This window comes from Pelodiscus sinensis, chromosome 14 (genome assembly GCF_049634645.1).
Source record: "Pelodiscus sinensis isolate JC-2024 chromosome 14, ASM4963464v1, whole genome shotgun sequence".
NCBI classification, from domain to species: Eukaryota; Metazoa; Chordata; order Testudines; family Trionychidae; genus Pelodiscus; species Pelodiscus sinensis.
The window spans coordinates 8965142-8981346 of record NC_134724.1 but is presented as its reverse complement, the minus strand read 5'-3'; the positions used below and the strand labels follow the sequence as shown (position 1 = coordinate 8981346).

At 42.2% G+C, this 16205-nt stretch overlaps 1 protein-coding gene across 1 annotated transcript in view; it reads right to left on the bottom strand.

Moving 5' to 3' along the window:
• IGF1R (insulin like growth factor 1 receptor) overlaps nucleotides 1-16205 on the bottom strand; it is a 293701-nt gene that overhangs the window by 64338 nt on the left and 213158 nt on the right. Inside the window, exons 3-5 of the mRNA XM_006129225.2 lie at nucleotides 9662-9974; nucleotides 6631-6776; nucleotides 4344-4488 (exon numbers count right to left, since the gene is read on the bottom strand). Coding sequence (XP_006129287.1) covers nucleotides 4344-4488; nucleotides 6631-6776; nucleotides 9662-9974 — 604 coding nt within the window. The remainder of the gene's footprint in view (nucleotides 1-4343; nucleotides 4489-6630; nucleotides 6777-9661; nucleotides 9975-16205) is intronic.

Sequence of the window (16205 nt, the reverse complement as noted above, 5' to 3'; positions counted from 1 at the left end):
CAAACAGACTTTCACAGTGCTACATACATCTGCACGGACATTTAGAATGATCCCCATAACAAAAACACTGCAGCATCCCCTTCCCCTTCCTTTTCCTGGTCACCTAGTTCATGCTAGGAGAGGCCTATTGCTAGGAGAGGGCAATGTGCAATCTAGAATGCCCAGGAAAGGCAAAGTGAACTCCACTGCACAGCCACAGGGACGGGCAGGCAAAGGGCCTGTACAGTGAGTGTGAGAAACAGGCTCACTCCAGCAATCTGCGAGACGACTGCAGAGAGATCACCAAGCAACACAATCTGACGGGTAGCCACAGAAAACCGAGACCAGAAGAGAAGACCCCTGGAAGGGCCCAGAGAAGAAGGCACTGCCGCTTATAAGGATGGTCAGAATGCCCTTTAGTCCACCAAGTTTAGCCTAATAAAACTTTTGGAGACCAGCAAATAGCCAATATTAAAAAACAACACTGGTACATTCACCTTTATTACTACAATATCCGCCTGATTGGGCTTTCTTAGAGAAAAATGGAGTTTATAATGAAAGCATCACCAGACCCTTAATTGGCAGCATGGCTGTAAGTATGTATACTGTAGATGAGCTAGACACGGTTCTTTGACCAACAACTGAGTCTCTGTCGAGAAATACATAGGGAAAGAAATGAGAGATACTGCTTTATTGTGTTTAATTTGAAGTGTGGGTTTGGATGCAATGTGCCATGACACCACGCTACCCAGTGGTCGTCTTTGGGGTTTTTTGTTCTCCCCTAACTAGCAGTGGAATCTGTTGGGCACTTGAACCCATATGTAAATTCAACCTGTCATGCCCCATTGCACAAGTTCTCTACCTCCCTTTTGAAGGGTCACTTATGGGTAGAAGCCTCTGAGAAAACATCAATTTCTTCACAATGTCCCTTTAAACAAAAACAAAGAGGAGAAACAGCCCCTTCTAGGAGTCAAAATTCTATCCTGTGCCACAACTTTACCACTGACTTGTAAATAGTAACTTCTAGAAATACCACTTCTGCCATGGCATGAATATATTTTGTTGCACTGCAAAAGGCCAGGAGGTTTCATTCTAAAGTTTAATATATAACATTAAGTGGTAAGTGCAATTTTCACCTCGAGAGGACTGCTGTTAGTTCAGCTAACCTGGCATGAATCGAAAGTTAATTAATTGCTGTTCAGCGGCCTACAAATGAACCGGGAGGGTCTCAGTTTCCATTCTTACATAGACAAGAGCCTACAAAACACAAACCATCATAACTGGCCCCCTGGATTGCAGCTTTAGAGGAAGAAAGAGCAGAGTCAACAAGAAGAGACTACACTCTGTGACTCCGCATAACTACAGAAGAAAGAAACTTCACTGGCAGAAGGGAGCCCTCTTTGCCTTCCTTCGGTGGCAACAGATCCAGCCACTTGGTGCCAGTTCTGGTCATGAGGGTGAGGAAATGGATGGCTTAAGCGCATACAAATGTTTCCCAGGACTGATTCAGAGGCAAACCTGGATGGTATTCATCTGAGTTAGGTTGCATGACATGGGCAGCCGGGGAGGTTCATGAGCAGGGACCAGATAGCTAGCTCTAAAGAGCTAGGGGTGAGAAGCAGGCAGGGTGCACGAGCCCACAGGAACCACTCTGGAAGATGTGTAGTGAATGTTCTAACTCTATGCCAGCCAGATGCTTTCTACATGATGCTAAGAGACTGATTTACACCACAAATTTTGACAGGTGGTCACTAAATTCTAAAATCGAATCCTGGCTCTGCTACAAATTCACTACTCTGCCTCAGGGGCAAGTCTGTTTCCATTTCCCCAGTTGTTACATGGGAAGAAGAATGCTCATCTCATGCAGAAAAGGTAAAATCACTGTTTATGACATTCAGATGCGAGGGTGATGGAAAAGTTTACAGAAAACACTCTGAGGAAAAGAGTAATTGTCTACTTTGCATGGTGCTGAGGAAAAAAGGCAGGGTTTACAAATTTTTATCCTTGTCATTCAATTTGAACAGCTGCCCTTTTTCCTCAGTACCACCTACAAAATGAGGGAAGGGTCTTATGGGGGAAAAAAAGAGGTTGTGGTCATGTAATTGAAGACTATCAAAATGTGGCTTACCTCAACGTAAATGGGGCCAAATTAAGTTTGAATAGGCAACCATGAAAGCGAAGAAACAACAAAAATACAAAGGCTTCACTTTGGAAACTTAATGTCCTTTAAATATAATTATTTGTATGTATTACGGGTATTACAGTCAGTGATAGCAGCTGCTGCTATAGATAGGGTAACTTAACATTACCCCTTTTAAGACCATGTTTTCAGTTGCTTATAATATTGCCCAATTAGTTGTTTGGGCTGAAACTTAGGGATGTATTCGCCTATCAGTTAAGCAAAAGCTTCTCGGATAGTCGACTAGTCTCCCCCCCCGCCGCTATCAGAATCAGCTGGTCTAGCTCATGCTGGGATCCCCCCCACCTGCCTCCACTACACTCCAGTAGGCTCTTAATACATTTAAAAGGCTGAAGCGCAGCGGGGGACACAGTGCAAGCCAGCAATCAGCTATCCTGGCTGCACTGGGTCCCCCCCTGCTGCCCTTCTGCCTTTTAAACATTAACAGCCAGCAGGCTCTTAATACATTTAATAGGCAGAGCAACAGTGGGGCCGGAAGCTAACCCCACTGCAGCTCCCCAGCTTATCAACTAGTCGATGGAAAATCCATCGACTAGTCAATTAGTTGATTAAACTAAATTTAACATCCCCACTGAAACTAGCTGAATATTTTTTGAAAATTTACCTTTTAAGACTGTGATGGTGCCGATAATGTGTAAGTACTTTCCAAACAAAGACCGCTCCTGGTCCAAGAAGCATGCAACTGCAATAATTTCCTTAGCGTGTATCAGTTTTGCTTTCCACAGGCACCCCTATTTTCTTCTCTTCTAAGTTTCACTGGTTTTTTTTTTTCATTGTGGAATCAGGCAGACAGAATTAATAACACCTGATGCATAGCACTGCTTCTTACCTATGCGTTATGCTTGCTGACCTACAAGATTCCATAAACATCATCACTACTGAACTTACTAAAAGAAAGCAAACACCAATTTTTAATTGGAGTATCTGCTTCAGTATGCCACATCATAAGTAGCGGAAAGAGCCTTGTTCTAGGCAAAGTGACAAGCCTCTCAGATTTGCAATTAGAAACATGTTTTTCCAAAGAGCCAATGTTCTGATTGAAAAAGACAGTGTGCTTTTCAAGTGCAGAATGAAGAGCTGCCCTCTAACTTGCTCTGTCAGATGGTGGAATTTTAAGAATTTAAGACTGACCAAAGAGTAGCCTGAGAAAGAGAGGGAGGGTTGTGAAGAATCTCTTATGCTGTAACTTTATCCTGTCAGGGCAGATAAATCAGAGACATAAAACCTTTCCCATGACCTTCCCACCACCTTTTCCTAAATGATTTTCCAAAATTCTTATTTTACTGCATTTTTCATTAGTGAGGAGGGCACATTTCTTCTCCAGACTATTGTTTTGATCTTGGGAAGTTACTTAATTTGGGGAGAGAAAGGGAGCGCAGCATCTCAAACCCAAATTTCGCAGGAGATAAGCCAACCTTTGCTCTTTCAGCTGCCTACCTTCAGGGGTGAGGATGGTAGGTGATGTTTTAGATAGCAACTGCACAATGTGCTATTGAAAGCACATTACACTAAATATTACAGAATTAAGACAAATGAACCATGTTTATCAGCAAACGTTTCAGTGGATCATGATTACTTTAGAGGCTCATATTCTGTTTCTCTAGCTCTAGATACCGAGAGTTAGTTCCATGTTAGTATTCTGAGGATGGCTCATGTAAGCGCAGTTTCCTGCCATGCAAGGTAGTTTCAGTCCCATTCCCTAATTTTGCAGTTAGTGACCTGTGATCTTCTTCCAATTGACATTCCATACACATATGTTAAGGATACAACACTAATAAACTGCACAGCCAAAAGAACAATGACTTCTGAAGATACTCATTCCTAAACGCTCTAAAACATCAAAAACCAGGACGTGTCTAATGCCACAGGAAACGATGCTTACAAACGTGTATCTCCCTAAAAAAAAAAATCTCTATCAGAGAAAGCAGTTGGTAGGGTTACCAAAATTATACCTTTAAAATCTTCATCCAACTACTCGCATGGTAGAGTATCAAATGAATGACTGTACAATGGTTATCAGTAGGAGACAAAAACGGCATATTAATTGAGTTGAAGACTCTCTCAGAAGTAATACCAAAAGTATTCATAAGATTGATGTTCCATGACTTCCACTTAAAGCAAAGCTACCTCTATAAATATTAGTTCATTATGTTTGAACACTTACCCATCCAACTGTTCCTCTCCCAAAATATAGCGTAGATTCTTCAAGAAAGACAGGGAGACTAGCGCATGGGAATGGCGGATCTTCACATACCCAGTTACAGTTTCTATCAGACCCATAAAATTCTCCAGCTCGGAAGCAATATTGTCTAAATTCAAGAAAAGGAAATTCAAGTTCAAACAAGTTTAGCTCAGCACTTTGCACAATGCAGGGTTAGCATAACAGAATTGCAAACAAAAATACAGTTTCATCTTGCTGCAGACCAGCACATATCATTTACCTATGCAGGCAGACTGGTGGAGAACAGGGCACTCTCAGAACTCCATTTATAACTTTCTTACTGATATGCTTTCCTTTGCATGAATATTCCATACTAGAGCCCGTACCAAATTCTGAGCTTTCAAAAGCCAACCTTTTGGCAAGGTTGAAAAGATTCGTGTGAAGTTGTAAATTTAGACATCTATGAAACCACAACTCCTGTCACTCTTGGTGACAGAGGTACAACTCGTTAGTTAGACCAGGCTGAAATGATCAAGTGAAGAGCACGGCATCATTTTCAACAAACAATACAGATACTGCAAAGCACACAACTTCTACTGGCTATTAAAAAAATCATGTTGATAGAACTACATCATTTAAGCAGCCTGTGCTCCTCGAATGCTGAAACAATGAAGGCAAGTTTATAGCTGACCCAGAGTCTAAATTTTTCTCCAGCTTGTGTAGTCGCTACTAGGGATGTCTGAGTGTAAACAATTAACCGGATGCTTATTGATTACACTCAGTGGAGCGGCCTCTATGGGAGCCAAGCAGACATGGGCTTGTGGCCCCACTCCGAGAGACTCTGCTGCAGGCTCTGCAGTATAAAGTTATCCTATTACACAATTTTTAACATCCCTAGTCGTTACACTGTAATTGCGTAGGAGGCACTCCTCAAAATGGCCAGGGACCTGGGAAGTTGGGTGTTTGTTTCTTATGTAGGATCCTAAAACTAGGGATGTTAACTAAGGCAGCAGAGGGCGTGAGGGAAGGAGGCCGGTGGCTCCGTGGGAGCCGATGCTCATAGGGAGCAGGCTCCCCACATGTACTGGTTCCCACCTGTTCTCCCTCCCCCAACATTCCTGCCTCTTACAGAGGCAACAGGAGGGGGGAGAGGTGGGGTGGGGCGGGGCGCGGGCAGGCAGGCAGCTCCTTGGGTGCCAAGCTGGTATAACACGCAGCAAGCCAGCTTCCTGCATGTACCAGCTTATGCCTGCTCCCTTCACTCCCCACACTGCTACCCCTGCATCCTAGTGTCTGCATAGTCATTAGGATTAACCGATAAGCCCAGGCTCATCAGTTAATTGTGTAAACGACTACGCGCTAACATCCCTACCTAAAACTAAATTAACTTGTGTGTGCACAGCAGTACAGGCTGGATAGCACATGAAGTTGATGGACTTCTACTTCATATGGCTAAATTCAGTGTCTGGCATTGAGAAATGCCAAGGGACTCCTCGTTTGTGCAGATACAGACTGATCCAGCCACTCCTCCAATACTTGCTTCAATTCTTTGAGATAGTATTTAAGTATTAAACTAGACCCAGTTTATGTAGTTACTCTATAGTATTCAGGAATACAATCAATTGCTCCAGAATGGGTGAGCTGAATGGGTTAACTCAAATAAAAGCTCCTCAGACCATCTCCCTCCAGAAGTTAGGATTTTACTTAAACATGTGAAACACATAATTAAAACAATCCACATACAGCTGTTTCCAACATCCTTGGTTATTAGAAGCAAACCTGGTATTCATAGGCAATTCAATCCATCTAGCACAGGCACAAAAATTCAAGGCACTCCACCCCACATACTCCTTTGAATGCATAGGGAGATATATTTCAAACAACCAAGTTTACAACATTTTTAAAAGCTCAGTGTTCGCTGGTGACTCACTACTCTGACAAATCGTATCCAGAGTTCATTTACGTTAGGACACATACCAGATATGACCAACATAGGAATGATGAGTTTTGGGCGGAACAGGGTTTGAATTTAAACAGGGATTTTCATTATCTCACGCACGAGGAGGAAAACCTCTGTCACTGACTAAATACCTGAAAATGTGGCCATGTTGAGGGTTCCAGCCGAAATCTTTAAAGCAGCTGGAGCGCCATTAAAAAAAGCAAACAATCCTCTTGAAGACTCTGTTTAAGATTTTCTTTTGTTTTTTTTATTATTATTGATACACTCAAAGAGAAAATAGAAATTAAAGGACCCTCATGGAAGACTACATTCAGAAGGAACATTACTTACTCCCACGGCGGATGTTAATAAGCAGATTCCCCTTCAGAACGGTACATCCCTGCAACATTTGTGCTGATGTGACAGAATCAATGGTCTTTGTTTTCTCTTCCTCACAGATTTTTGGGCAAGGCCCTTCACAGGGGCTGCAGAACATGCTGTTGGGAAGGAAGGGAGACCAGAAATAAACAAAAACACATGGTTCTCAATGCACAACAGACTGCTTACTGCATTGTTTGGAAAGCAAGAGCTTTTCTATCTGCAAATCTAATGAAATACAAATCCCTCAAACTGGGAGGAAAGTTGCCATTTTCCAGAAGAGGCCGAGCAGAAAAGCAAGTATCTGATGCAGCCAGGAGTACATGGGTTCTATGAGCAGAAGTGACCCTCATAAATAAGTGCTCTAGAGAAAATGATTGTTGTAGAAATCTAATGATTAGAGATTCTATTGTCTTAATAAAGCGAACATTGTAAGGAATCATTTGGATTTGGATTCTAAAGGCAATAATGGAGAACTGGAAAAGCTGCAGTAAGGTACAACTGAGCACAAAACAAAAACCTTACTCTCATTACTCTATCAGTTGCACAAGAAGTGCTATTCCTTATTAATTTCCAGTTGTACCCTGGTGTGTTATGTTAATCACTTCAAGCGCCATGGTCAGTTGTTAAATTACTGCCATATTTCCCCATCCTGATGGCTGCAATAGAGTGGTAAGTAAGGTGATTGTGCACAACCTCCTCCCCAGTCTTGTAAACCAGGTTATGAAATGCTGTGGGACCCCCTGGAATTGGACGAAGGGCATTCTAAGTGCAAGCCATTATTGCTTGCATTCTTACGCTTACTACTGGTTGAACCTCTCTGGTCCGGCACTCTCTGGTCCGGCAACATCCGTAGTCCGGCATGATTTCAGTTAGCCGGATGCCTATTTATCATGGGTGTGGCCAACTTTCCTGCACTCCCATAAAGTTTGTTTACAGCCACCAGTCCTGGCTCTCAGTGTTCTGTGCTGTTCTTCAGCTCTAATGTATCCTAAGAGTCCAGTAAAAGTAGTGGCAGTGTTGGCAATGATGCTAGACAATACTGACCTCTCATAGTTCTGACAATTCTCTGGTTCAGCAGAGGGGGGAGGGCGCGCGCGCGCGCGACGGGACAGAACATTCATTGGCCTTGAGTTAGGCCTTTCTGCCTTTGCAGCTGAACGCTAAAATAGGATAAGATAAGCTGTGCTCTTGTGAGAGTGTTTTTGAACAGCTACTACTAACAGCTCAGGCCAGACAGCAGGGACAGACTCTCTCAGGTAAACATACGGCTTCAAGCTAGCAAAGAGTAACGGCTTTTTCCATCTAAATGTGAACTGGAAATTTTCCAAGGAAGATGTTCGTTTGGATGATGCTCTCTCATTCTCTCTAGCTTTATAAAGCAAATGGGTGGATATTTCCACATCCTGAACATAACTAACCAGCACAAATCAAGGTAAAACTACAGTACAGACTCTCTCCATCTGAACGGCTTTCAGTGCAGTCCTGAAAATACCTTTATATTAGCAATTGCTAGGAAATAACATTTCTTAATGCCGCTGCTCTAAATGGTAGGCCACTAAGATTATTGCCTTGGCTGCTGGCAAAATGAACATACCTATCACTCCAAGTACTTTAAATTCCAGGAACATGACTGACAAAAATCACAGTAATATTCCTGTAAAAAGCAGTTCCTGACAACAGTTAGCAATAAATAGAGTCTTACCAAATTCATGACCATGCAACACATATCATGGACTGTGAAATCAGACCTCTACCATGAAACTGGAGGTGTGGGGAAAGAACAGGGCTGGGAGCCTCCTAGCAGGAGTTTCCTACTGTGCACTGGGCTCCAGCTGCAAGTCCTGGCTGGGCTGAGGAAGGAGGAAATTTCCTCTTTCCCAGTGCTTGGGAAAAACCCACCTCTAGGTATATCCCCCAGGTGGCAAAGCAGCACAGCCATGGAGCTTCCTGCTGCCAGAGGGGGCTCCTGGGAGGCAGAGGAAGTTCTGATCCCAACCATGCTGCTGGGAATGCCCTAACCAGGGGCTCCTAGCTGCTAGCACCCACCAAGCTGGGAATAGGGCTTCCTCTTCCCCAGCATGACTGCTCTCTAGGGGTGGGGCAGATCAGACCCACCACTGCATACACCTTCTCTGGCTGCAGAAAGCTCCGCTCTGAAGGAAATGTAGAAGTGAGGGTAGCAAAGCTGCAACTTCCCTTTAAGAGCTTTGCAATTCCCAATGATCCCCTTTTGGGTTGGGGACCTCCCCCCTACCAGTTACACCATCATAAAACTGCACATGTAAACATCTGAAAACCTGAAACTGACTAATTCTAAGCCCCTCTGGCCATGACATTTCCTAAAATGGACCATGAATTTGGTAGTCATAAAATAGGACAGCAGCTACTGCCATTATTGCTCTGAACTGAGGTGGCATTGGTATCTTCTAGGAAAAACATGGTGAAGCAGAAGATGCACAAATCTAAAGACTGCAATAAACATGAGACACCTACACAAAAGAATAAGAATGCCAACCTTCAAGAGTAAACAACGAATTAATACAAGATATAAATAACTTTTAGTACTGTTCTGTGTGGCAACGCTCTCCAATAGCAGAATCTCCTTCCCCATTATTACTGGCAATTCTTTCCCACATCCTTCCTCCCCACCTTACCAGTATCACTGGGCTATTGTCTAGTTTCAAGGCTGCAACCTCATGGTATTGACCATACTCTGTTCTACACTGATATCAGCAGAGGATGAAGCTGCTCATCAGAACCTGATGGGACCAGGACCTTAGATGATTAATGCCACAGAACTTGGAGGGGGTCGGGGGGGAGGAGGGGGCCGGACGACCACGTGCAGAGATGATCTTTTTGAAATCACACAGGGAACTATATGAAGAATAATACAAGCTTGTGGAGTTCCCCAAATCTACTATATTCCATAACAAAATTTGCATGGCAGCAGTTTGTCAGAATACACTAGAAACGAGTTGGACTTCCCCAGGGGTTGGTTTACCTTTGGCTGCCATTGCGTATGAATCCAGAGGGGCACTCCGCCATGCACTCATCATTGTGGATCACAAACTTCTCATACTCGCTTATTTCGGTAGCAGGGACTTTGGAACAGAAGTCCCTAGTAACGCAGCGCCAGCCCTCAAACTTGTAGGTGTTAGGTGGGCAGGTGGGCACGCAGATTCCTTCATAATAGTAATTGCGGCAGGCCACACACGCTGTGTTGTTGTCAGGCGCAGTGCAGCTCCCCAAGCATTCAGGATGGCAACATTCATTTTGGTCTGTGCATGCCCGTTTGCCACAAGCACTGGGGCACACTGCAAAGACAAGAGCAAGGTAAGATTGAACAACTCATAGATTAAAAGCAGCCATGTAAACACTCTGTGAGGTCATATTCTTTTGGGTCCAGAGCAACCCTTGAAATGGTTGACACCTGGGAGGCTAGCGAACTAAATTCCATTTTCTCAGAGTTTTCAAGTCGCCTGGAGATATCTTTTTCTCAGACTTAAATTAAAATATGAGCCAGTGAAGTAATGAGGAAAACTGTTGAAAGCAATGTCAACATAAGGATAATAGAAACAACCGCGGACTGGAACCCATCTGATAGCCCCAGTATTATGGTTACATTTTTGAGTGCTGACTTATTGTCTTGGAGAGGGTTTTTTGTCCTTTCAATTTGTATTTCAAATTGGTCTTTTATTGGCAACAAAACAAGCTCCCTTTAAACAGCTTAATTACATTCATACAATAATGCATTGCTATACTGCAGCACACATGGTTAGGTTTGACCCCATTGTAGCATCCCCATGTTGCTTATGTATGCAAAATTGGATTTAATAAAGTACAGATGCTACACATCAAATACAGTGAAATCATAGATTTTACTATTCTTCCCCTGAAGAGAGTACACTTTCACCCTCTCCACAAATATTGGACTAGCAGGACATGAATTTTAAAAAAAACAACCACCCCACATTTATTTAAAAACTCATTAAGCTGTAGGTGTGGGCATGGGATTTGGAAAAAATGAACAGAAAGCAGGATCTTCAAAAGACAGTCTTACCATTGTTACATCAAAAGAAGAAGCGGCATTTATATTTATGTAACAACAACATTTTGATTACAATGTTTTATGGCCTTTTAGCCATGCTAGCTATATGCCAGAGGCTCTGTAAATTAACACAGATAGGAAATCTGGTTTTCATTAGGTAACTGTTTTCCACTTTCTTACTTAGCTAAAAAACAGTATCAGTAACAGCAGCATAAAACAAAAGTTTCAGTAGTTGGACTACAGCAGCAGAGACCAAGCAGATCAACACAAGAAACTTTAATCAAACTGTATGACCAGAAAGCATACAACCAAAAACACAGATAACACTGTAAGGAGAAATTCCCAAGATTTCTATTCTGTCTTGTCCATTTCTATTTTTTCTTCAAATCTGCTGCAGAGTCTGCTAGGCTGTAAATTAAAAACTACAGTTCATTTAGAAAGAGAAAACTACATTCAACCACTACAAGACAGTTTAGAACTGAGAGCTTAGCACACAACATGGGCTGCAAAACGTCACCCGGAAATTTCCAGTTGAACTAGGGATGTTACAAAGTGGATTAATTTGGTAACTGTAACCGCTGGAAATCTCAGCACTTACATGTTTAAACGCACCCGCATTGCGGGGCAGCAGCCAGCTCTTCAGCTTTTAAGCCAGCTTCCAGCATGAAGCAGGTCCCACCTGCCACCCCTACACTGCTGCCTCTGTAATGGTTGACTAGCGATATTAGATACACAACTATTCGATAGTCCCCCCCACCCCTCAGGGGCGTGGCCGTCAGCCAATGAGCTCCCCATCCCACTCCCAGGGAGCCCCCTCTCACCCTGCACTGCTGCCTCCCAGGCTGATTAGTTAATCGTTTAAACAGTTACTTTTACTGAAACATGTCTAAACACAGACTTTGATCATATGTATTTTGGGATAAGATGCCATGTTTTCCAACACACCTTTATAGAACCTACCTAGACACAACTACAATATCCATCGCAAATATAAATAGAAATATATTCTAGATCCCCTCTCTCACATTTCTTCAGGGTTTAGACTCTACACCAAGCCTTGGTTAAAAGGGCATATGTATTATCACCTTTAATGTACAGGTCTCCTCTGAAAAGTTTATCTAGTGGCACTGTGAGATCCCATGTTTATTCTCACAATGGTCTCTGCATTAAATACATTCAAGTTATCAGAAACCTACCCACTCTCAACGGATCTAAACATGCAACAGATTGGGACCCAAGGGTCAAGCTGAGTTCTTCATGTTTCATGAATTTTCAGCAATCATAATGATTCTTCAGGGCCAAATCTGTCCTCGATTATTGCCAGTACAAATTCAATACTCAAGTCATGCCTTTTGTGATACCCCTTGAAAGCAATGGGTATCCAAAGGAGAAACTAAGAGGAACTTTAGTTAATCTTGCTGTTGATGGTCAGGGAACATCTCTCATTTGCAGAACAGCTCTGCAGCAGAACATGAACAAAACACAAACAAAACAGAGTCAGAATGTATTTTAGTAGCAACAGAGGCAGGTAGGACAGAGATGTATGGAGTAAACAGGTGTCATTTTTACACTGTCACTGTTCCAAGATAGACACAGGTTTCAGTACCAACATCAGAACAGAATGATATTTCTAATGAAATTGCTGATGGGACATCCCCTGCAGGGCAGAGTGGGGGCACCACTATAACTGGCATAAGCTGACTACATATATCTCAACTGAAGGTGCTCTATGTTCTATACCATGGGTTCCCAAACCGGAGGGCGTGCCCCCTGGGGGGGCATGAAGAAATTCCAAGGGGGGGCTGTGAGGCGACCTAGGTCTCCCCCCCCCCCCCCATGTCAATTCCTCCCCCTCCGAAGTTTTGCTGGTATTTCTGCTTTTCGGCCCCAGTCTGTTCCTTTTTTTCCCTCTCCCCTCAACAAGTTTTGGTGGGTGGGTGTGTGTGTGATTCTCAAAAATTAAAAAGGGTGCGTGATGCCAAAAAGTTTGGAAACCACTGTTCTATACGTTGTACAAGGGAACAGTAGAGTTCCGTATATGCAATATTTCTGACCCTGGACCAAACTAAATCCCACAACTATGGAGATCATTACTGATAAATGATGAAAAATCCTTTCATATATCCAAATATTTAATTTCTTCAGGGAAGACTAAACAAAAACAAGACATGTAAAAATGACTTCTAATGTACACTGTGGATGAAGGATCTACAGTAAGGACTCAGTTATGAATCCCTAGGGAATGGATAACTGAATAAAACATTACAGTTGGTCTTCCAAAAGCTTACAGCTGAACAGTGACTTGATACAGTTTTGAAATTTTTGATATACAGAAGAAAAATGTTGCTTCCTCACCTCATTTTTTGTAGTTTATGTTTAACTAGGGTTACCATATTTGAACGTTCAAAAAAGAGGACATATCTGAGAGGGAGTGTATCTGTATTAGTTATCTACCAACTCACATTGTATTACAGATAGTTACACTCCCTCTCAGGTGTAACTGTAATACAATGTGAGTTGGTAGATAACTGATACAGATACACTCCCTCTCAGATATGTCCTCTTTTTTGAACGTTCAAAAATGGTAACCCTAGTTTAACACAGAGCTGTACTGTAGTTGGCTACTCTCTACCCGAGGTTGCATACTTCCAATTAAGGATGTGAATGGTTTAACCTGTAAGTTACAGTTAACCGGCAGGGGCTGCTCGAGCCTAGAAGGACCCGCCGGGGGAGAAGGGAGGTACTCCAGTCCATCTGCAGCATGCCCAGTCTGTAACATGCCCAGTCTGGCCAGAGCAGCACTGTGGGCAGGGGTCCCCTGTTTAAGCGGTTAATTGGTTAAACGTTAAATGGGATTTTACATCCCAACTTCTCGTTCCAAATGAGGTATGTAGTTGACCGGTCAGTTTGTAACACTGGTATTCATAACTCTGAGGTTCTACTATGACTTGAATAAGGACAGAAAAATAGGTTTCTTGAGTCATGTAAATGCAACAGCATTTGACCTCCCTCAATACTAGCTTTGTGAGAGACTGTTGAAAACTGTCCCTAATTTTCATGTATAGAAATATTAAGAGCACTCAAGTTTATTCAGAAGTTCTTAATAAAGAACCCTAGGCCATGTGGCTCATCAGCAGATGGATTGCTGTTCCACATGGGTGCCAAAACTTAGATTTAGTCTGTTAACTAGATTTTCAGTTCACAAAGCGGCTAAGAAAAAATGCCTCCATGACCAAAGTTCATCACTAGATTTATCAAAGCAGAGCCACATGATTTTTGTTCTTAATTGGACAGACGTTTACAAAAAACAAAGGCTGCTGCACAAACAGTGCAGATAAATATAGCATTAAGAGTTCTAAATTATTTCACTCCAGGGGGAAGACCTTTTTCGTTTCCTCCGTTCTTTTGCCATTCATGGATAAATTAGGATATGAACTAGATTTCTCCCTGCATCTCTCAGCTGAACCTTACCAATGAAGGGGATAGCTTAACCATACAAAATCACTCAAATTTACATCACAAGAATGTAAACAGCAACACAGAAATAAATCTGTCATACTGTTTTTAATCTGACAATGGTTAACATGATTGGGAAGAAAGATAGAAAAACGTTAATTCAAATTGGAGGTTGTGGTTTTTTTTTTTTTTTTTTTTTAAAGATGTTAGGATGGACAGAGAGCGCTGACTCTATAACCAAGAAAGTGACTTTGGCTAAAAGTCCATCCTCAGTGGTGAAAAGAATTGCAACGATCAAAAAAAAATACAATTAGTGGAACAAGGAAAAGGATAGTATTCAATATTAATTGATGAGAGACTTTAAAAACATCAGGGAAAAATCCATGGCTAGCAACAAGGTCGTCCCCAGGGGCCTGGGGCAATTGCCTGCAGACCCCTCTTCTCTGCCTCCCACTCCACCCCATTCCCAAGACCACCCCTGCTCCCACCTCTCCCCAAAAATCCCTCCCCAGAGTGATGCAAGCCAGGGGATTACCAGGATCTGATGCAACCTGGCAGCCTGCTCCGCTCTGCCCAGCTGCCCATCTTCCAGCCAAGTCGCTCCACTTCAACACAGCACAGAGAAGCCAAGTGCTGTGCGGCTGGGGCCAAGGCACTCCATTTCCGACCACCATGGTGAATCGGAGCACAACAGGTGGGGAGATGGTGGCAGAGCAGAGCAGATACTCCCTCCCCACAGGTAATCCCTTGGGCCCTTTGAATCCTAGTCATAGGGCGGCTGAGGTGGCCAACCTGAACCATCCTATGGATGGGACAGTTCTGGCTAGCAGGATGAAGGACAATAAGAATGAGGGTGTGTTTTTTTTTAAAGTGTATTCGAAACAAAAACTGTACCAATGGTATAAGCCCATTACTACTGAAGTTAGCAAAATTGTTGTTAATGATATGTAAAAGGCAGAGGTATTCATAAACATTTGTGCTTTGTATGTGGAAAAAAAGAGAAGGAAATACTTGTATCACATGAGGATGAATTACTTTCCAGGCCATTAGTAACTAAGGAGAAGATTAAACAACATCTGCTAAAAATAAACACTGTTAAATCAGCAGTCCTTGACACTTGCACACAAGATTAATAAAAGAGTTGGCTAAGGAGAATTCTGGCCAGATGTTGTTAATTTATAATAAATAATAGAATACCAGGGAAATTAAAAACAATGGGCCAAGAGCTAATGTGCCAATATTAAAAAACAAAAACAAAAATTGCACACACCACTGGTTGAAGCAAATTGCTTCAAATAAAAAATGGTCAAAATAATGGAAAATGATACAGGATTGAGTTGATAATGAATTAAAGAATACAAGCATAATGTCAGTCAATATGATTTTATGGAAAAGAGGTCTTGTCCAACAAACCTGATGTCATTCCTTGATGAGCTCACAGGTTTAGTTGATAAACAGAATGGTTATATAAGTAATATACTCAAAAACTGAGAGGTCACAGTGGACAAATAAATGAACACAAACTCCTAATCTAATTCTATAGGAAAATAAGGTACTGGGATCCCTGAATGCAAAAAAAAGGTAGTGAGTAGAAAAATGTGATTCTACTTCTGGATACAGCACTGGAGAAACCAACACTGTTTACAGTTCTGGTGTCCATATTTTAAAAGGTAACGTGGAAAAAATTCAAGAGGGTACAGATGACAGTAACAAAAATTACTGAGGTCTGGAGAAAATGACTCAATGAGAGAGAGCTGAATCTCTGCTGAGCTTATCAAAAAAAAGATGGAGAGTTGATTTGATTATAGTGTATAACTGCCTTCAAGGGAAGGAAAATATTAGACACTAAACAGTTCTTTAATCTAGCAAAGGCAGGCATAATATGAACCACTGGGCTGGAAGCTATAGCCAGACAAAAATCAAATTAGGAATTAGACATTTTTTAAACAGTGATTAACCATTGAAGCAAACTACCAAGGGAAGTGGTTCATGCCCCATATCTTGATGTCTTCCGGTCAAAATTGGTTGCCTTTCTGGAAGA